A 21,677-nucleotide genomic window follows, 5' to 3' on the forward strand; every position below is an offset into this window, starting at 1 on the left:
GGGTGGTTTTTTTTTCTCAAATATTCAATTATGAGGTAGTTAAAGCCTACCAATCATATTTATTATCACATTTGTATATACTATTGTACTTTTATCATTTTCTATAGATAAAATGTGTCAACTTGCAAGTACTTCCAATATATATAAAATTTAATTTTTTTTTAAAAAAATAGTTACCAAAACAATTTTTTTTTTGGAATTTTTTTTTTTCAATTAACCAAATGTGTTTCTCACTTTGAAAACATAAGAAATTGTTTTTTCCCCTAAAAACCAAGTTTTTGAAAACAAAAAACAAAAACACTTACCAATATTCCATTTAAAAACGCCCAAAATTTCATTTAAAAAACAAAATAGCCAGTTTGGTTGTAGATTTGTAAACACTAAACAAAGGCTACTTGTAGTGTTTTCTAGGTGTTTTTCGTTTTAATTTTGTAAATATTGTGAGACCCAGATTGTATGCCCTTTTTTTTTTTTTGGTAATACAGTAAAAGAAATTTAACTCCAGATTGTATGCATGAAGGTTTGACTGCTTTTTTTGCCAAATCTTGAGCTTCCTGAAGGATTGGAGTTTGGGCTACCCTGAAGTAGAGGTTATGGAGCATGTTTTAGTAGATATTTGTAATTTAGAAGTAAAACCAAGGTTATTAAAATTGAGATCCTAAACAGGACCTATAAGAGGTCCTTATAGAGTAAATCATAGAATCGAATCGATAATCATAAGATTTTACTTTATGTGAAAAATAAAGTAAAAAATATTAGTAATAATGATATATTTTAAATAATTAATAAGTTGATCAAAGGAAAATGGACATAATGCAACTTTCATGTCCTATTTGTAATAAGTAAAAAAAAATATTACATTTCTTTAACAACTAAATAATCAAAAACTTGTTCATTTGGGCAGATTTGATGGAGGGGGCTAGAGTTGTATTTTTCTTGGACCCAATTAGAATTAGACTCTAATATACCTAAAAATTGAAATTATATATGGAATAATGATGTTACATAATTGCACTCATTCATTTGATTTGAACCAACCTAGTGTGGAACGAACCTAAAACCATATGTTTGTTTTTTAATCAAATCTTTTACATACATGCCACTTTCATTATCTCATTGGCCTTGTGAATATTTCAAATGCTCCTATCAATTGTTGGGGGATGGTGGCTGGCTCCCATGTTGAAGGTTTGGCTTCTATCATATATACGTACACTGACAAACACGTAACACACCAAGACACTAGCTTGTAAACTCAATTATCCACATGCTCTTTTGTTAGTAAGCAATATATTAAGTGTATCAGCTAATGTTTTCTAGGAACTTGAGGAAAACTTTTGGTGGAGGGATCACATGAGGCAGCAAGGCGTGCAGCATCATTACCCTTGGTTTCTATGCCATGGCCTAGGTATACATATTCATCTATCATATTTCTAAGATATGATTTCAATTCATTTTGTAATTGGAATTTGTTTATACTATTTTTTGTAAATTTATGGTAATGGATATACTTAAGCTAGCCATTCCTACCATTTATAATTCCTAGGCCACATTTGTAACAATGCCTACTAGGGCAATTGTGCAATGTTCTTATACAATGTCCTATAGAATTCAAACAAAGTTGTAGAAGTTGTTAGTTATCACGTAACAATATTAAAAATACTATTTTTTCACACCCAAGCACATTTTCACAGCAATAATGGACTCTTCAAACATTTTTCAATTCATCAAGGGTTGCCCAAAACTGCCTTTATAAAAAACAATTAGTTGCCCAGTCCACCAAAAAAAAATTCACCAAAGTGACATAAACAAAGTGTTAAAAACCAGGTGGAGTGGGTTTTGGAAGAGAGAATCTAGTGTGTCCAAAATAAAGGGAGTGGGGATGGGATTCAAGAAAGACTTACTTCAGGGCCAGTGGAGCACGCACTGGAGGACCGTAAGCACCCACTGGCGGGCCACGCTCAACCGCCGGGCACAAATAGGGGAACCTGGCCCATGCCCAAAACTGGACCAATAGTAAGCACCCACCGATCTGACTGGTGCCCTTATCGCTTGCCTTGCATAATTCTCGATACAACCATGCAAGGCAAGCACTTCCCCAACTGTACATACGTGGGTTGCGAAGATCTTCCAACTGCTGTACCCACATTAGATGCACCCTATTGCCGGATTTGTCCCCAAATATTGTGTCCCCCAATAGCGCTAGGATGTAGCATCGTGTGTACTTATGCAAGTCATCCTCTTCAGCATTAGCCGGCAATGGACCAACAACTTGCTCCAAAAGTCGACTGATCAGAATCCTCTGCCCATCTAATTGCTTATGTTGGTCTTGAGTTATAGGTATAAACCCAAGGAAGTCCCGGCACACATCTATCCAAATTTTCTGCGTGCTCCCTGTTATAGCTTCACCATCGACAGGAAGCCCGAGAAGAACCTCAACATCCTGCAATGTGATGCTAACCTCACCATGTGGCATGTGGAAGGTGTGCGTCTCAGGTCGCCATCTCTCCACTAAGGCCGTTATCAACCCATGGTCAATCTCTCTACCTGGGATCCAGAGGAGTCCTTCTAAACCAAGTGCCTTAATGATGTTAACGACTCGGTCGTCCACCATTGGCTCTCGATTGGAGAACTCTGAACTACGGCTGCGGCAGGTAAGGGTCCCTGGATCCTGCACAAAACAGATCCATGGATTAATATTTGACAGCTGCAGCGTGTACATTGTATGAATTCAATGCATGTACATATTGCATAGAGATTTAGTGTTGCATTTTACCTGCCCATTCCAAATAGCTTCGGACCGATGGTTGGGCTGCTGTGTCAACACCAGGCGGTTAATGGGTCCAGGATCTGCATGGTTAATTCGTGCAGCATTTGCAGCAGCCATACTACACAAAAAAGGTAAGCAGTTAGCATGTAATAGATATTGATGAGCATATGATGAATTGATGAGCATATGATGAACTTGCTTTCTTCTACTGGACAAACTTGTCCAATTAATGGAGACCAAGCTCGCTCAATTTCCTAAGGAAAAAAGGAATGGCACAATGGATGATCACAAAAGTAAAACTTTCATTTCTCATGCAATTAAAGTGGTTGACTGACCGCATAAAACAATTATTAAGTGATCGTTTTGGTAACAAAGTTTCTATCCAAGGACACCATGGCTTGGATATAGATCACTCTCAAGGGCAACCCCCAATCCAATATGGCATGGTTTTTCGAGGGGTTTTCAGCAATCATCGCCGCTGCTATCACTATATGGATGTTTTCTATCGAGACCTCCACAAAAATACAACCGTATTACCCACTAAACCAGTTAATGCGACAATTACTGCCTCTAATTGACAGATATAACTTGCTTTACCATGAGTTGTTGCTCAAGTTATTGTTAGACTTTCAAGGGCATTTCCCACTCCGAAATGGCATGGTTTGTGGGTTTTTTTTTTTTTTTTTTCCAATCACCACCACTGCCAGCAGCATATTGATGTTCTTTCTATTTCCCTTTGTTTATTGGATTAGATAACGAATTATCACTAGTGTGTTTGCCTCACCTTTTTTATTTGTGAGACTGAATGAGAAAACAAATTGGGACAGGCTCCTCTCCCGTTAGAAACCCTCCCGTTCTCTCCCTTTTTTGTATAGATAAAGGACACGTGGCAATTAGATGATCTAATGGTTCAAAAAAAGCCAACTCAAACTATCTTTAGTTCTGCAATCTTCTACCCTTCGCCTCCCTCTATTCTCTGAAACATCACCACCGCCAAACCCATTCTCTCCTTGTTTTTTAACAAACTCATCAATGTCATCATCGTTTCAAACTTCATCACTTATGAACTTGAGCTTTTCAAAGAAATCAACAAAAGAACCTTTTTTTTACTGTAAGAATGCAGGTATAAAGGTTTAATACCATTTTAAAAAACTGAAGACTTGTTATAATCACAGCCAGAAAATTTTACAGAAATTCAACCCATTTGGCTAACTTTTACTGTCAACATATGAAAATGAATGATGAAATCTTTAATATTTTCACCATTTTGCATCCTAAGAAGCAAAAATACCCAAGCAGCAGTAAATTGGGTTCTAAAAAAAATAAAATAAAATCATTCCCTGCCATAGTGTTCTTCTAGTTTGAAAAACAGAGTGTAAAGAAAACTAGTAGCCAAATCAATCTCCAGGCTTCCGTATGGATTTCATTTATAAGGATAATTACAAGCATTTGAAAAATAAAAAGATTACAACTAAAAGGGATAAACTCTAGTTATCTGATGTTATATGTGACTTTATTTTTTTCTCTAACTTTATCTTCAATAGCTTCAACAAATGGTGATTTACTAGGATTCATATTCTTAATACTTCTACCCATCAGAAACCCACAAAACAAATACCAAACAAAAACAAAAAATTACTTCTCTGTCGCAATCTCATCTTCATAACCATTGCCATACCTTTCTATTACCATTGGCACCACAAAGAAATTACTCACATCAGAAATCACAACACAAGTTACCCATCCCTCAACCCAAAATCACTATTTATGCCATCTTCCGCAGAGAAACCCAGATAAAGTGAATGCTTACCCTCAATCCAGTCAACCCAAGTAATGTGGGTTTTGGCCACGAAGCAATATATCCACACTCTTCTGTGTCTGCAAGGTGCAAGAGAAGTGATTTAAGATAAGTTAATGATGATAATAATTATACAACTAAGTAGTACAAACTATTTATACATCTAATTCATCTTAGATTATCATCATCTTCACTATTTAATAAAAAAGGTAAAGCTCCTCCTTCCTCCCCTCCCCACCTTTTCTTTCCAGGATAAATAATAAAAATTCTATTAAAATTAAGGGGAAGGCTATTGTAATTGATGGAAAAGGATCATAAAATCTACCAAAAGAAAAAGAAAAAAAAAAAGAAAAAGAAACGGAATAAAGAATAAGGCCAAGATCATCAAACCACCCACAAAAAAACAAACTGAAAAACAAAAATCATCAAACCCACAAACCATCAAACTGAAAAACAAAAACAAAACCCACAAAAACACAAAAATCATCAAACCCACAAACCATCAAACTGAAAATCAAAAACAAAACCCACAAAAAAACAAAAATCATCAAACCCACAAACCATAAAAAGCAACTCACCGTTTTGTTCAGTTTTGTGAGACCGAGTAGAGTGAGCGAGAGTGGAGAGGAGACGGTGAGTGAGTGAGGGAGAGTGAGGGGCTGAGGTGAGGTTCAGCTTTAGTGCGCGACAGAGAACACGGCGAGCCAGAGAAGACGATGAGGGAGAGAATGCGGTCAGTGAGTGACGGAGAGACAGTGGCTGAGGTGAGGCTGAGCTTCGGTGGGCGACATAGAAACGGTGAGTGAGTGAGGGAGAGAGAGTGGCTGAGGTGAGGCTGAGGTGAGGTGGGCGACAGAGAAACGGTGTGTGAGAGAAGACGAGAGAGAGTCAGTGAGAGTTGAGACTGACTGTGAGCTAGGCGTTTAATTTGAAAAAGACCTATTAAAACTCGATTTTCTGAGAATCGAGTTCCATGTCAGAGCCAGGTGGCCTCACGTGGACGACCACGTCATCGCCAGATGGCGTCTACGTGGAACTCGAGTCTCAGAAACTCGAGTTCCATGTGGACGCTACATGGAACCACGCCAGCTCAAACTATAAAAACCGAGCGTCAAAGAGTCGAGGTGTGACGCGCAATTCGAGTTTCTGAGACTCGAGATGCTATTAAATAATATAGTTTCTGAACCAGGCCAACTAACTATATAGTTGGGTAATTATGGCTAATTACCCATTTCGTCCGTACCTAAGATACTATACTTAATTATGTCCTTATACAAATACTAAATTGTTAAGAATCAAAGTGAATATACAAAGAGTAGTCTTCTATGTTACCCATATTATGGCCAAACCATTGATTTGAAACAAACACACTAATACAAATACTAAATAAGATTAACAATGGGAGTGAATAGACAAAGAGTAGTGCTACAAGTATTTCAAGTTTTATTACATTGAGCATATAATGTTCATAAAGAGACAATTCAAATATTTAGTTTTTTTTTTTTTAATGAAAAAAATGGGTTTGGGTGGTTTTTTTTCTCAAATATTCAATTATGAGGTAGTTAAAGCCTACCAATCATATTTATTATCACATTTGTATATACTATTGTACTTTTATCATTTTCTATAGATAAAATGTTTCAACTTGCAAGTACTTCCAATATATATAAAATTTAATTTAAAAAAAAAATAGTTACCAAAACAATTTTTTTTGGAATTTTTTTTTTCAATTAACCAACTGTGTTTTTCACTTTGAAAACATAAGAAATTGTTTTTTCCCCTAAAAACCAAGTTTTTGAAAACAAAAAACAAAAACACTTACCAATATTCCATTTAAAAACGCCCAAAATTTCATTTAAAAAACAAAATAGCCAGTTTGGTTGTAGATTTGTAAACACTAAACAAAGGCTACTTGTAGTGTTTTCTAGGTGTTTTTCGTTTTAATTTTGTAAATATTGTGAGACCCAGATTGTATGCCCTTTTTTTTTTTTTGGTAATACAGTAAAAGAAATTTAACTCCAGATTGTATGCATGAAGGTTTGACTGCTTTTTTTGCCAAATCTTGAGCTTCCTGAAGGATTGGAGTTTGGGCTACCCTGAAGTAGAGGTTATGGAGCATGTTCTTTTGTGTTCGGAGCTCTTCCATAATAATTTCTATGTTCTTCCGGTTGGAAATCGTAGTTTGCATAGTTTTAGCTAATCTTTCTGTGCTGACAAAGGGAATAGCTTTTCTATATCCTTCCTTCCAAGCTGCATAGAGTACTTCTCGTTTTGTTAACAATGTACTGAGTTCCTTGTTTTTAGCATGCCAAGAGAAGCAACCTTTTATGATGGGCTGTCCTATGTGAATTTTAATCATAAAGGCACCTCCATCCCAATTTGTTTTACCGCCTTGGTTTTTGTTGCCAATGAAAATCAGGATTCGCCAATCCTTGCACTTTGAGAAATCTTTATAATCTTCCACCTCCTGCTGGATTTCATAGTGCTAGTCTTGAGTTGTCATTGCTTGCATCCATTCTATTTTGTAGTTTTTAATTGTTTGTAATGCACAGTGAATATTTGGCTTTTGTTGTTTGGAAAGGGCTTTGTTTCTATGGTCCATAGGATTGCTCCTTGTTTTGCCATCATTTCTTGCTCCTCTTGGTTTTTGATATTGCAGTTCTCTATTAATGACATTAGCCATTCCACCAGGTTTGTTGACCGGATTAAGTGTTCACAACCCTTGGGAAGCTCCATACCAAACTGCTTTGGCAAAGTGGCAGGACATGAAGAGATGATCTAAAGTTTCCAGGTGTTCACCACAAATAGCACAAGTCACATCCATGGTTATCTGTCTTCTAGCCAATTCAGTTTTAATTGGGAGACCACGCCGGAGGATTTTCCACAAAAAATTCAAAATCCTGTGAGGTTTCCAGAGTTTCCATATATTTCGCCAAATTTTCTTGCTGTTTGTGTCAGTATGATTGGTATTAGCTGCTTGTGATAATAGCTTATAACCTTGCTTTACTTGGTATTCACCTGTTTTGGAGAATGGCCAGATTACCTTATCAATAGATCCGAATTTTGAGTGAGATGTGCTTAAGATCGCTTCTGCTTCACTTCTGTTGTAGATTGTGTTTATTAGCCCTCTATTCCAAGTCCCTGTTGTTGGATCAATTAAGTCCCTGACTGTCCCTTGCTGGAGATGAAGATTCTCTAGAATTCCTGTATTTTTTTGTTTGAACCAGAGCGAGTCTCTTAGCCTAATATTGTCCCCCTTCCCACTTGCCATTTTGCTCGAGCTAGTAGGGAGTTTTTTGTTTGCCAAATGTTTCTCCATATTCTGGTAGAATTTTTGGGGATGCTGTCTACCTTCCATAGATTTCTTTCTTTGGGATAGTAGTTGCTTTTCATGGTTCTAGCAAGTAGAGAATGTGGTTGTTGTCCTATCCTCCAAAACTGTTTTGCCAATAGAGCTCTGTTAAAGTCTTCTGTTTACCTTATGGCAAGCCTTCCTTTACCTCTTAATTGACAGATCTTATCCCATGCAATAGTGTGAAGCTATCTTTTTTCTAGGTTGTCGCCTTACCAAAACTCACGAATAATTTTATCAATGTGATTGCAAGTATTCATAGGCAGTTGATGAACAAACATAGAGTAGATTGGCATTGCTTGCATGACTAATTTTATCAAAGTTAATTTACCCGATTGATAGAGTAGTTTTCCATTCGAGTTCTGTAGTTTGCTTTGGATTTGGTCTAAAATTTGATTTCCTATTTCATTCATTTTGATTCCAGGATCAATATAAGTCCCCAAGTATTTCCCAATTTTGGCTTTAATTTGGATTTTGAATTTTTCTTGTAAGCCTTCTTTCTCTTCAACTTCCAAATTTGGGCTAACCATCATTGTTGATCTACCATCATTTATCTTTTGCGCTGAAATTTTACAAAAGCTTTCTGAAGTATCTTTCAGCCTTCCTGGTGTTTGTTTATTTATCTTCATGAATATGAGAATGTCATCCGTGGAGAACATATGTGTTATAGGTATTTCACCCTTTTGTAATTCAATTCCCTGCACTAGTCCTTTTCCCTCGATATCCAGTAACATGCATGATAGAATATTTACACATAGAATAAAGAGGTATGTGGATAGCGGGTCACCTTGTCTTATGCCTCATGATGGTTTGAAACTTTCTGTTGGAGCTCCATTGATTAGGATGCTATAGGTCACTGTGCTTACACATTGCATGATTAGATTTATCCATGGTTGACTAAAACCAGTTTTTTGTAGGACTACTTCCAAGAAGTTCAACTCAGACGATCATAAACTTTGCTGAGGTCTATTTTGAAGGCTGCAAAACGGGCTCTGCCTTTCTTCTTAAACTTTATTGTGTGTAATAATTCATGGGCAATGATTATATTGTTTGAAATAAGCCTCCCTTTGCTAAAGGCATTCTGATATGGTGTAATAATATCTTCCATAATGGGTTTGAGCCTATTTGCTAGCACTTTGGAGGCTACCTTATACGCCACATTGCAGAGACTGATTGGTCTGAAATCTCCCACTGTTTCCGGACTTAGACTCTTTGGGACTAAGGTGATGAAGGTGCTATTTAGTTCTTTTAGAATGAAGCCTGACCTAAAGAAGCCAAGAGTGGCCTGTATGATTGTTGTTCCCATAGTATTCCAGCATTTTTGAAAATCCAAGGCTGGAATGCCATCCAAGCTTGGGGCTTTCCATGCCCATAATTGAAAGACTGCCTCCTTTACCTCTTTTTCTGTAAATTCTTTGTCCAAACCTTGTCTATGAATAAAAGTCAGCCCAGGTAGATTGTATGTATCGAAAGTCTTTGCCATATCTTCTTTACTCATCTCTTCTGGCGTTTGATAGAGGTTCTCAAACTGTTCCTTAATGTGTTGTCTGATGTTTTCTTCTTCCTCTAGCCATTGTCCTGTGTCTTGCTTTATTCTGGTAATGCGATTATTTATTCTCCTTTGCTTGACTAGAGCATGAAAAAATCTTGTGTTTCTGTCTCCTTTTAGAGTCCAATCTTTTCTCACTTGTTGGGCCCAGATGGTCTTTTCCATGTCTAAAAGAAGTTTGAGCTCCTGTTGTTTTAATTGTTCTTTTCCATGTCAAATAGAATTTCTTAGAGCATTAGCATTGGGGTTGCCAAAAATTTAGCAATTTGGCACCACAAAAAGTTAGTTTATCTATTTTACCACCTCATTTTATAAAACACTCAACATCAGTTATTTTATTTTAGTTTTCAACATAATAAAATAATATAAATAATACAATAAAATAATGTATCCATAGTGTGAACACAATAATAATTTTTTTTTTTAACATTTGAGCTACAGTGCACAGGCAAAGATAGCAATGCATTGTAGGTCAGCAGCAAAAAATTATTGCTTTGGCTCTACCAATGCAACCTCAATTTTGTAGTTTGCAGTGCTAAAAATAATAGCAATTTAGATTTATAGCACCACCAATACTAATGCTTTAATGAAATCACAAAATGCTAGCCATTTGGCTTAGCGTTTACAAAACTTTTTATTTCAATTGTATTTGGTTGAACAAAAAATATTTTCCAACCCTAAAATAATTTTAAGTTCAAATATTTTTCAAAAAAGAAAATATTTTTAACTATTTGATTGCATTTCAAAAAATATATTTTCAAGTGTTTGTTGCATTCTTGAAAATGCTATTGATAATATTTTATTTATTTATTATTTTTCCACATTTTCTCATCTATCAAGCACATATATAATATATATAAAAATAAGGAAATTTTCAAATTAAAAAAAATCATGATTGGGTTGGCAGTGGTGATTGGCCACAAGAGATAGACAATGTTAGTGGTGGCCATGGTTGAATGGTAGATAGTTGGAGATGGGGGTGGAAGTTTGGTTTGAGACTTTTGGGTGAGGTGGAAAATGGTTTACGGAAAATGAATGCATAAAACAATTTCCACCATAAGTGCCCTTATTTATTTATTTTGATAGGAAGTGCTCTTATTTTATGGTTAAGCTGAAAACAATTTTTGATTGACCAATATTTTCAGTCGCCCTAAACACCTGTAAATGTAGAAAATGTTTTCCAATAATCAATTTCATTCAAACCAAACGCAACAATCATGCAAATGCAAAACTTTAGAAACGTATTTTCACAAGTTTTACCAATGTTAAATTGTGATTTTAAAATTTGGGTTTTGATAAGTATGAAATGACGCTTTTATCCTTTTTCGTTTGAAGTTTGTAAGGAATAAAATAAAAGTAAAGGATGTGATTAGAATTGGTGTGAGGATATTTTAGTAATCAAACATTTTTTTTTAATTAGATACTTAAAAAAAAAAAATGAAGAAACCTAAACAAAGGAAACCTATTATTTTACAGTTAAGCTGAAAACAAGTTTTGATTGACCAACATTTTCAGTTGCCCTAAACACCTATAAATGTAGAAAATGTTTTATAGAAATCAATTTCAATCAAACTAAACACTACAATCGTGCATTTGCAAAATTTTAGAAATGTATTTTCACAAGTTTTACCAACGTCAAATTGTGATTTTAAAATTGGGGTTCGGTAAGTTTGAAAGGACTCTTTTATCCTTTTTTGTTTGAAGTTTGTAAGAAATAAAATAAAAGTGAAGGATGTGATTTTAGAATTTATGTGAAAATATTTTGGTAATGAAACCTTTTTTTTTTTTTTTAAATTAGAAACTAAAGGAATAATAAATGAAGAAACCTAAACAAAGGAAATCTAATATAAATATATATATATATATATATAGATATATATCCAGTGCGTTATTCTGGAATTGTGCACAAGTATACATTGGTACGAAAATTTCCATAAACATCCATAAAAACACATGATCCAACAAAAATTTCCATAAACTTATTCAAAACAGAACCTGTAGCTAGGTTCTGCGAGTGGAGCAGTGATAGTGACGATGGAGTAGTGATGCGCACAAAGCTAATATCCACCACCGATACCATGACACCATCATAAGTACATAGGTGGTTTTGGAGAGATTGGATTTTCTAGTAGCTTATGCCTTATGGAAATCAAGGACGGAACTAGGATTTTGAGTGAGAGGGGGTAAGATACACTCAAACCCAAATACTTAAAAAATTTGTTATAGCCTAAACTTCATATTGTAGCTCTAAATTAACCCAAAGGCAATCATGTATTTTTATCCAAGCTACTTATAAAAGAATATATATATATATATATTAGCCTCTGAGCACGCGCTCATACGCCTGCTTAGAGGCTCTTCTATTTTTTTTTTTTTTTTGGGGTAAAAGTTAATAATTTGCATCTATCCTAAATTTTAGGAATTCTCTTTTTGAATTCAAAATAAAATTTTTTATTTAACATGTATGACCCAATTTCTAAATGAAATTACCCATCATTAATGAGGGTATTTATGAACCACATAAAAGTCCAGTTGAAAGAGAGGAATCCTCTTATATATGGTATAAATATATGTGCGTGTTTATGTGTGTGTGTGTGTGTGTGTTTATCCCAAACTTCTTTAGGGAACTTCATCAAACATTTAAGTTGCAATTATCCTGAAAGCAACATTTTCCAATGTCTCCCGGTTGCTAAGAAAGTTGGGTGCTCCCTCTTCTCCTAGGTTGTGGAAGTTTTTTTTTCCCTTACCTAGTAAGGAGAGTTTGTCTACTCTTCAAAGAACCAAGGTTGTATTTGGAGCTAGTGGGGTTTTTTTTTCGGGGCCTTAGGGAAATAGTTTGTTTGCCCTCTGTACAACAATCACTATGGAGGATTTGACAAATAGGTGGAGCAACCTCTTTCTCTCTGATAAGGAGCAAACGGGGTTTATTTTTACCCCGGATCAGAGATCGGGGGAATTCATTCTAACTGTAAAATTCCTAACATCTCAATTTTTGAACATGGAGATTGTGGCAAGAACTTTCAAACAACTTTGGTAGTCCATAAACGGCTTTAAGATTCGACACCTTGGTGACCACAAAGTGTTGTTTGTGTTCGACAACCTGGCTGATGTTGGTAGAATCATTTAGAGCCAACCATGGAGTTTTAATAAACACCATATTGTTGTTCAAAGGTATGATTCTGATACTCCTATATGGAATGTACTTTTCAACAAAAAATCCTTTTAGGTGCAGGTCCATAACGTTCCCATTAGGTATATGACAAAGATGGTGGCCGAGGTAATATGTGATGTTATAGGAGAGGCATGGAAATCCACTAGGGCCATAGACAAAGAAGGAGGACACTTTATCAAGGTCTTGATATATCTCAACCCCTATGTCGTGGGCGTGTTGTAACTCTTGCAGATGGTGAGAAGTCTTGGGTTAGTTTCAAGTACGAACTTTTTTCTAACTTCTATTACTGGTGTGGATGCATGACTCATGATGATAAAGATTGTGAATTATGGATTTAGAGCAAAGGCCCCTTTAAGAGCGATCAATAGCAGTTTGGGCCGTGGCTAAAGGCAGCTCTATACCAAACAGCGAGTAAGGATGTTATCTTTTTGCCAGGTTACTATGAGAATCGCTTTCCTCGGAACAGAGAAAGAAAGTCAGTGGTGGAGGATAGAATGGTAGTGGCAGAGAAAGAGCTTGGCACCACCATGCCTAAGTCGAGGGAGTCGAATATGGTGTTAGGATATATGTAAATCATGTTAGGAACATATGTCAATATAGAATTGGCTAATCCTTTGACAAAACGCACTTTACTTGTAATTGGGTAGATCTATGATGTGTTTAATACATCAAGGAATAAGGTTTCAAATTCAAGTGTTAAAACCATACAAGTCTGTTCAAGAATCAAGTGAAGAAGTGTAGGATTTTAAAACTCAACAGCTAGTATCTATCGAGGTTTAAAAGGCTGTTTAAGCTTGATACTCGACAGCTACTTGATATATAGGGTATTTGTCGAGATTTAAGAAAATTAGTTTTTTAGATCTGATTTCACTCTAATCTGTGAATAGATGTTTGGGCTTTCTTTTCTCACAACCCTAAACATATATAAAGATTGTTTTAAGGGCCGTTATAGCTTATGCACCTCAATGCAATAGTTTTTCACAAGCATATTGTGAACTAGAGACATATGCCCTAGTTCATTTTTCTTTTCAAGAAGCTGTTGTGTTTGTACACCATAGGGTTTTGTAACCAAGGAGTTTCGTGATCTTTATCGTATGGATGAACTGAAGAACTTTGCAGCTAACATCCTTCTCAAGTTGGTGTGTAAGCCATGCACTGGGATCTACGCATCAAATTGGTTAGTCATGTACTGGGAGCCATACATTGAAAGAAGATATTGTCACTATAGAACAAGTCCAATTGAGTATTGGGATAAGGCTTCAATTGTAGGTTGGTATAAGATACTGAGATTCCTTTACTTGTAACTGCTTGTTTTGATAATAGTGAATACTTGGGAGTGGTGACTTTAAAATCACCCGGTGGGGTTTTGCCATGTAGGTTTTTCCCATTTGTAAACAAATTAGCGTGTCAATTTATTTTTCGTTGCATTTTAACTTAGTAGGTGATTTATTTATGTTGCCACGCTTATTGCATGTGACAGGACTGACGAATTCATCTCCTAGAGACGATCTCAATGATATAAACGAGGACATCCTCAGACGAGCTAAACAAATACCCACATCACTGACGAAGGCAACCAAGCCATTCAATGTGGCCAATTATTCCAAGAGCGGTTACAGAGCCAGCTGTATGAACCGTTAGAGCACATTGAAGCCACATTACAAAGCATAAAACATTACCAAGAGGGACATTAAGGCTACTATAACTACCCCAACGGCTAAAAGCTATAAAAACATATATAAGGCCCTCACAATATCAACACAAGGTACAAGAAATACTCAGATAATTTTACTGTTATTCTACGATTCTGTTTTAACTTACAAAGGGCTCCCTTGTACTGACTTTGGCATAAGAGACATTATGGTAGGCACCAAACCAGTGAACATCTTTAAGGATACATTCACATAGATTGGGGATTGGTTCCATCTGCCCACTCTGACTGAAGAACTTACGCTTCATCAGTTTGACACTGTCTGTGGGAACACATTTTCGTATTCATATTCGAAAACGCAGTTTCCATCAACTTCTATATTCAGATAGAGTCCAATCAAGATTCCGCAGCCTTGACTCAACAAGTCCAAGCTCTTGCGGCCACCATTGAAGAACTTACCAGACAAAATCAGGAAATAAAGTTGTGGCTTCAACAAGAGGAGAATCAATCCAAGGGTAACCTAGAGGATGAGGGAGACAGCCATAGAAGAAGTAATCATCAAAGACCTACTACTCCAGACGAACAGAATTCAGATCTTCTTCGAGAGATAAGGAAAGAGTTGGATGAGTTAAGGAATGCCATCAATGAGAAAACGGACCGGACCATTGATAGAATGGTAAGGGCCACAGATTTGCCTTTCACTACAGCAATCCTCGAATGTCTAGTGTTGTCGAAATTTTGTTTGCCTTAACTTGAGCCGTTCGACGGGCTTAAGGACCCTCAGGATCACCTTAATACCTTCAAAACAACATTGGGCCTTCAACAGCCCCTAACGAGATACTGTGTCGTTCCTTCCCCACCACTCTCAAAGAAGCTGCAAGGGAATGGTTCACAAAGTTGCTAACATCGTCCATTGACAACTTCGAGTAGTTGATCAATGCCTTTTTGCGTCACTTCATTGGGGGGCAACGTCCTAAAAGGCCAGCGGATCACTTACTCACCATTAGGCAGGGAGAGAAGGAAACCCTGAGGTTGTACGTGAAACACTTCACTCGGGAGACCCTGAAGATAGACGAAGCTGACGATAAGGTGTAGCTAACGACCTTCAAAGCAGGACTAAGATCTAGAAAGCTCTTGGCTTCACTCATGAAGAATCCTCCAAAGACGATGGTAGAGATGCTCTTGAAAGCACAGAAGTACATGAATGCTGAAGACGCATTAGTAGCCATAAGGGATGTAGAGAAGCCAGGAGACAAAGGAAGGAAGGATGATGAGTGTAGGGGACAAAAGCAGGAGCTTCTAGATCGTCAGACTAGTGGCAAGAACAGAAGGAAAGACAATAAAAGTCTTCGAACGGTAAAATTTACCCCTCTAGTTATGCCTATTGACAAAATTTTAACGCAGATTAAGGATAAGCACTACCTCAAATGGTTGAGACCATTACATTCATCCCTTAACGTCCGTGATAAGAATAAGTACTGCCGGTTTCACAAGGATCATGGCCATTACACAAAAGATTGTCAGGACCTAAAGGAGCAAATAGAGGAGTTGATACAGAAAGGGAAACTGCAGAAATATGTAAAGAAGGGGGAGTATAGTAAGTTTAGAGACGGCAATAAAAGCAGCACGAGTCCTTGTCCAGGAGTGATGATTGTTCGTTCTAGCCTCCACAGGATGTGATCGGGGAGATAAAGACGATCGTAAGGGGGCCCTTCACAGGAGGATCATTCAAATTCCTTAAGAAAGTATGCCAAAGACAAGTTAACAGCATCCACATGATACCTCCATTTAAGCAAAGACAGACGGACTAAGACATGTCTTTCAATGAAGCAGATGCTAGGGGAGTGAAGTAGTCTCGCAATGACCCTTTGGTCATAATGCTGACTATAGAGGGATTCAACACCAAAAGGATCCTCGTGGACAATGGTAGCTCTACAGACATCATCTACCTTCCTGCTTTTCAGCAGCTAAAGCTAGATCCAAAGAGACTGTGCTCATTTGACTCCCCCCTCATCAGTTTTTGTGGAGATAAGGTATATTCCAAGGGCATAGTGATGTTGACAGTAACAGTGGGGACCTACCTGAGGCAATTGACCGGTTAGCTAGACTTATTGGTGGTAAATTGCCCTTCATCTTACAATGTAATTATTGGAAGGCCCACACTTAACAAATGGAAGGCAGGCACGTCTACCTATTGCCTGAAGGTAAAGTTCCCAATAGATAACGATGTCGACGAAGTAAAAGGAGATCAAGTCTTAGCCAGAGAGTGCTACTAGGTCATCTTAGCTGCAAAAGAGAACCATACATGGATGATTGAAGAGAAGGAAGAAGATAAAATGAAAGCCTTGGAAACAGTGGAACTAGCCGAAGGAGAGGCAACCAAGATGACGAGAATAGGGACAACGCTAAGTCCTGAGATAAGAACAAGGCTCGTCCAGTTCCTTAAAGAGAACCTAGATGTCTTCGCATGGAGCCATGAGGACATACCAGGCATATCTCCAGAAGTCATTCAGCATAAGTTGAATGTAGACCTGGAGAGAAAGCCCATCCGGCAAACGGTTATAGACAAAGTTAACAAATTGTTGACGGCAGGCTTCATCTGGGAAGTGTACTATCTTGATTAGCTCGCAAATGTCGTCCTAGTGAAGAAGGCAAATGGGAAGTGGAGAATGTGTGTGGACTTCATGGACCTGAACAAGGCATGCTCGAAGGATAGTTTCCCTCTACCAAGGATAGACCAACTTGTGGATTCTACAGCCGGGCATAAGTTGCTGATGTTCATGGATGTTTTCTCAGGATACAACCAGATAAAAATGGCTGAAGAAGATCAGGAGAAAATTGCTTTCGTCACAAGCCAAGGACTCTATTGCTATAAGGTAATGCCTTTTGGATTAAAGAATGCAGGAGCTACTTATCAGAGGTTAGTGAACAAGATGTTTAGCAAACAGATTGGTAGGAATATGAAAGTATACGTGGATGATATGCTTTTCAAGAGTAAGGAAGAACTTGCCCATCTGGACGACCTAAAGGAGACGTTTTCCACCCTCAAACAATATCAGATGAAGCTGAATCCTAGTAAGTGTGTTTTTGGTATAGTTTCAGGGAAATTCTTGGGATTCATGGTGTCCTAGAGAGGAATAGAAGCAAACCTGGAGAAGGTGCAAGCCATAATTAACATTGCATCGTCCAGGACTGTCAAGGAAGTCCAGAAGCTCACAAAGAGGATTGCAGCTCTTAATAGGTTCGTCTCTAGAGTGACGGACAAATGCCTACCCTTCTTCAAGACCTTGAAGCAGGCTTTCGCCTGGATTGACGAATATGAAGCAGCATTCCAGGAACTCAAATGTTACTTGAGTAATCCACCCCTCTTAAGTCCGTTCAGGGAAGGGGAAAACCTATATTTTTACTTGGCAGTATCAGCTACCGCCATGAATGCAGCCCTGATTCGAGAAGAAAGCAAGAAACAGCTCCTAGTTTTCTACGTCAGCCAAGCTTTCCAAGGGGCTAAGTCCAAGTATCCAAGGATTGAAAAGATTGCGTTCGCACTAATAGTAGCCTCACACAAACTAAGATAGTATTTTCAGGCAAATCCTATCCTGGTGATGACAAACCAACCTATCAAAAAATCCACGAACAAACCTGAAGCAGTTGGAAGAATGGTCTAGTGGGCAATTAAACTCAGCCAATTTGACAATGAGTACCATCCCAAGACAGCCATCAAGGTACGAGCTTTGGCGAACTTCATCGCCGAGTTCACCTTCCCAGACGAGGATGGTCTCACTAACAAGGCCGAGTGATGGACGATACAGACTGATGGTTCGTCAACCCAAAAAAGAGGGGGAGTAGGGGTCGTCATAACCACCCCTAACGGAAAAGTGCTCAAATATGGAGTTTAACTAAAATTTTTGGCTACCAACAATGAGGCCGAGTATGAAGGAATACTGATGGGATTGAGACTCAGAAAGGCATTTGGAGCTAAGAACTTATTAGTCCAAAATGATTCAAAGCTGGTGATTGGGCAAATTAAGGGAGAGTACGAAGCGAAGGAAGAGAGAATGTTGAAATACCTCAGGCTGAAAAAACATCTGACTCAAGAGTTTGATAAGGTAGAATTTGTACAGATCCCCAGAAGCCAGAATATGGTAGCAGACGAAGTCTCGAAGATAGCATCATTAGAAGAAGGGGCAACGAGCATGGGCTTGGTGATGGAAGTCCAGAAACACCCAGCATTGAAAAAGTTCCAACATTTGCAATCCAGAGCATAAACAGCTAGATGACACCAATTGTATCTTTCCTCCAGGACGAGCACCTCCCTCAGAATGTAGAAGAGGCCATGAAGATCAAGAAGAGGGCGGCTAGATTTACGATCCTTAATGACACCTTATACAAGAGAGGCTTCTCCATGCCTTACTTGAAGTGTGTTGACAAAGAGGAAGCTAAGTACATTCTGGAGGAAATCCATGAAGGGATTTACGGGGACCATACTGACCCTAGATCCCTGGTAAGTAAGGTCATTCAAATAGGTTATTTCTGGCCTACTATGCAGGTGGACGCAGTGGAGCTTGTCAAGAAGTATGACAAGTGCCAACGGTTCAGGAATGTCCAGCGACTTCTAGCAGAGAGACTGACGATGATAGCATCCCCGTGGCCATTTGCGCAATGGGGAATCGACATCGTCATTCCATTGCCCCTAGGTAAAGGCCAGGTAAAATTCCTACTAGTTGCTCTTCATTACTTCACAAAATGGGTCGAAGCAGAGGCTCTAGCAACAATCATTGAAGCAAGAATTCGGAGCTTTGTGTGGAAGAATATTATTTGCAGGTTCGGGATTCCAATGATGATCATTTTAGATAATTGGCAGTAGTTCGACAACCAAGGCTTCAAGGACTTCTGTTCAAGCCTAGGCATCAAGAACCAATTCTTATCCCTAGGGCATCCCCAGACGAATGGACAGATGGAAGTAACGAATCAGACAATGCTCGTGATTATCAAAGCTAAGCTGGATGACACAAAGGGTGCTTGGCCAGAAGAATTACCCAACGTCTTGTGGGCCTATAGAACCATAGCAAGAACCCCAACAAGAGAACCCCCTTCAAGCTCACCTATGGCACTAAAGCAGTGATCCCGATCGAGGTAGGAGTAACTAGCATCAGGCGAAAGGTATTCAACGAAGAGAACAATGACGATCACCTATGAATCAACCTGGATTGTCTGGACGAAGTAAGAGACAAAGCTTCTAGTAGAATGACGAAGTACTAGCAGAAGATGGCCAAATACTACAACAAGAGGGTAAAGCTCAGACGACTTGACATAGGTGACCTTGTCTTGTGCAAGGTTACCACAGTGACTAGAGACTCTGCCCAAGGAAAGCTTGGCCCTATATGGGAAGGTCCTTACCAAGTCGTTCACTGCTCCAGGCAAGGCAACTATCACCTAGAAACCGTAGATGGACAGAGGCTTTCTTAGCCATGGAACATTGAGCACTTGAAGAAGTACTACCAATAGATGTATCAAATAAATGTATTCATTCCTAAAATTAATAAAAGGATAATTCAGCTAATGTCTTCGTATGAGCAGGTCCAGTTAGCTATAAGTTCAAAGAATGACAAGATCCCTAAAAAGGTGTAAGTCACAAAAGCCAAAAATGGCTAAATAACAAGATTCCATCTAGAAGAATGTAAGTTACTGACGATGACCACAAAAGCCAAAAATGGCTAAGTAACAAGATTCCATCTAGACGAATATAAATTACTGACGATGACAAGATCCCTAAAAAGGTGTAAGCACAAAAGCCAAAAATAGCCAAGTAACAAGATTCCGCTTAGACGGATGTAAATTATTGACGATGACAAGATCCCTAAAAGGATGTAAGTCACAAAAGTCAAAAATGGCTAAGTAACAAGATTCTGTCTAGACGGATGTAAGTTACTGACGATGACAAGATTCGTAAAAAGGTGTAAGTCACAAAGACAGATGTAAGTTACTAACGATGACAAGATCCCTAAAAAGGTGTAAGTTATAAAAGCCAAAAATAGCCAAGTAACAAGATTCCGCCTAGACAGATGTAAGTTACTGACGATGAGAAGATCCCTAAAAGGATGTAAGTCACAAAAGCCAAAAATGGCCAAATAACAAGATTCCGCATAGATGGATATAAGCTATTGACGATGAAAAGATTCCTTGAAGGGACAAGAACCTTGCAACAAACCAAAACAGAACTCAGGCTGAAACCAGTTCACCAAAACCCTCGACGAGATCCCCTGAAAAGGTGCTGGTTGCAGGAAATCAACAAATTAACAGAACCCGCACAGACAAAATCATTGATGAAAGGGAAAGTCATAACTAAAACTTTCACTAAGTTCAAAGCATGGACGGTTGTAAGATACCACAAGCATATCAATGTGCAATCACAAATACAAGTAAGTACACAGCTGCGAATTTAATTAAAGCCCAAAAACCACGGGTAGTTACCATTGTTTTCACATCTAAAGGCCCACAAACACTGGGCTAAAAATATTGTTCTTAAGACAGATTAAAAAGAAATTGTTATGAAATTAGATTTACAAAAAGCCCAAAACATAATGGGCACACAAAAAAAAGAGAAAAATTTTCATAAGGATCAGGTTCAGGCATCAGTAGCAATATTATCACCGGCAGGGGCATCACTAGCAGGGGCATTCTCGGGGGCATTAGTCTCAGTGGCAGAAGACTAGGCAGCCTCATCAGCAGCCATCTCTTGGTCGACCTCTTCCAAATCCAGTTTCTCCAAGTCTACCCCGGAAGGATGCTTGATGAGGTATCTCCTCAGAAGCTTAAAACCCTTGAAGTACTAGCTGAACAAGACTGTGTTGTACTCGTCAGTCGTCTGGAAAGCTTCAACAGACCTGGCAGTAATAGTCTTGAGTTTCTCCTTGGCACCCAGAAGTTGCTCATCCTTCTCCAAGGTCAACTGACGCTCAGCCCTAAGGTCATCACTCAAAGTCTTCACTTTTTCCTTTAGGGTGGCGGCCTCGCCCATAGAGTCAATCGGATTCTTCTTCAGTGTGGAACTCTTTGCCTCCAAAGCCTCCATTTCTCGATGTGAGAGACGTTACCTTGGCCTCTTGAGTGAAGTACTCAGAGGTAATATGGAGACTTTCCCCGAACACCTAAAAAGAAATTCAAAATCATCAGTAGAATGAAAAAGAAAAAAAAAAGGCTAAAAGTTGCACAAATATTTTACCTGAACAAGCTTATGGACGTGGCGACTCGTGACATTGTTGAAAGGCACTCTAGAGAAGACCTTTAAATCCTTGGTAGTCACGACCCCATAAGCCCTATCCACCACCAGTCTCTCGTCATCCCAGACAGTGGACGAGTGAGAATCGACCTTTTCCTTCTCCTTGTCG

At 38.3% G+C, this 21,677-nt stretch overlaps 1 protein-coding gene across 1 annotated transcript; it reads right to left on the reverse strand.

Moving 5' to 3' along the window:
• Positions 1-1,651: 1,651 nt before the first annotated feature.
• LOC112000154 (serine/threonine-protein phosphatase 7 long form homolog) lies at positions 1,652-5,559 on the reverse strand. Its single transcript, XM_024032262.2, has 4 exons — positions 5,144-5,559; positions 4,578-4,645; positions 2,774-2,885; positions 1,652-2,668 (listed from the first exon to the last, which is right to left on the reverse strand). The coding sequence occupies exons 3-4, from the start codon at positions 2,882-2,884 to the stop codon at positions 1,898-1,900; spliced, it is 882 nt and encodes a 293-aa protein (XP_023888030.1). The 5' UTR covers position 2,885; positions 4,578-4,645; positions 5,144-5,559; the 3' UTR covers positions 1,652-1,897.
• Between the last annotated feature and the right edge of the window lie 16,118 nt (positions 5,560-21,677).

The sequence above is a fragment of the Quercus suber genome, unplaced genomic scaffold (assembly GCF_002906115.3).
Source record: "Quercus suber isolate HL8 unplaced genomic scaffold, Cork oak 2.0 scaffold_499, whole genome shotgun sequence".
Lineage (NCBI taxonomy): Eukaryota > Viridiplantae > Streptophyta > Magnoliopsida > Fagales > Fagaceae > Quercus > Quercus suber.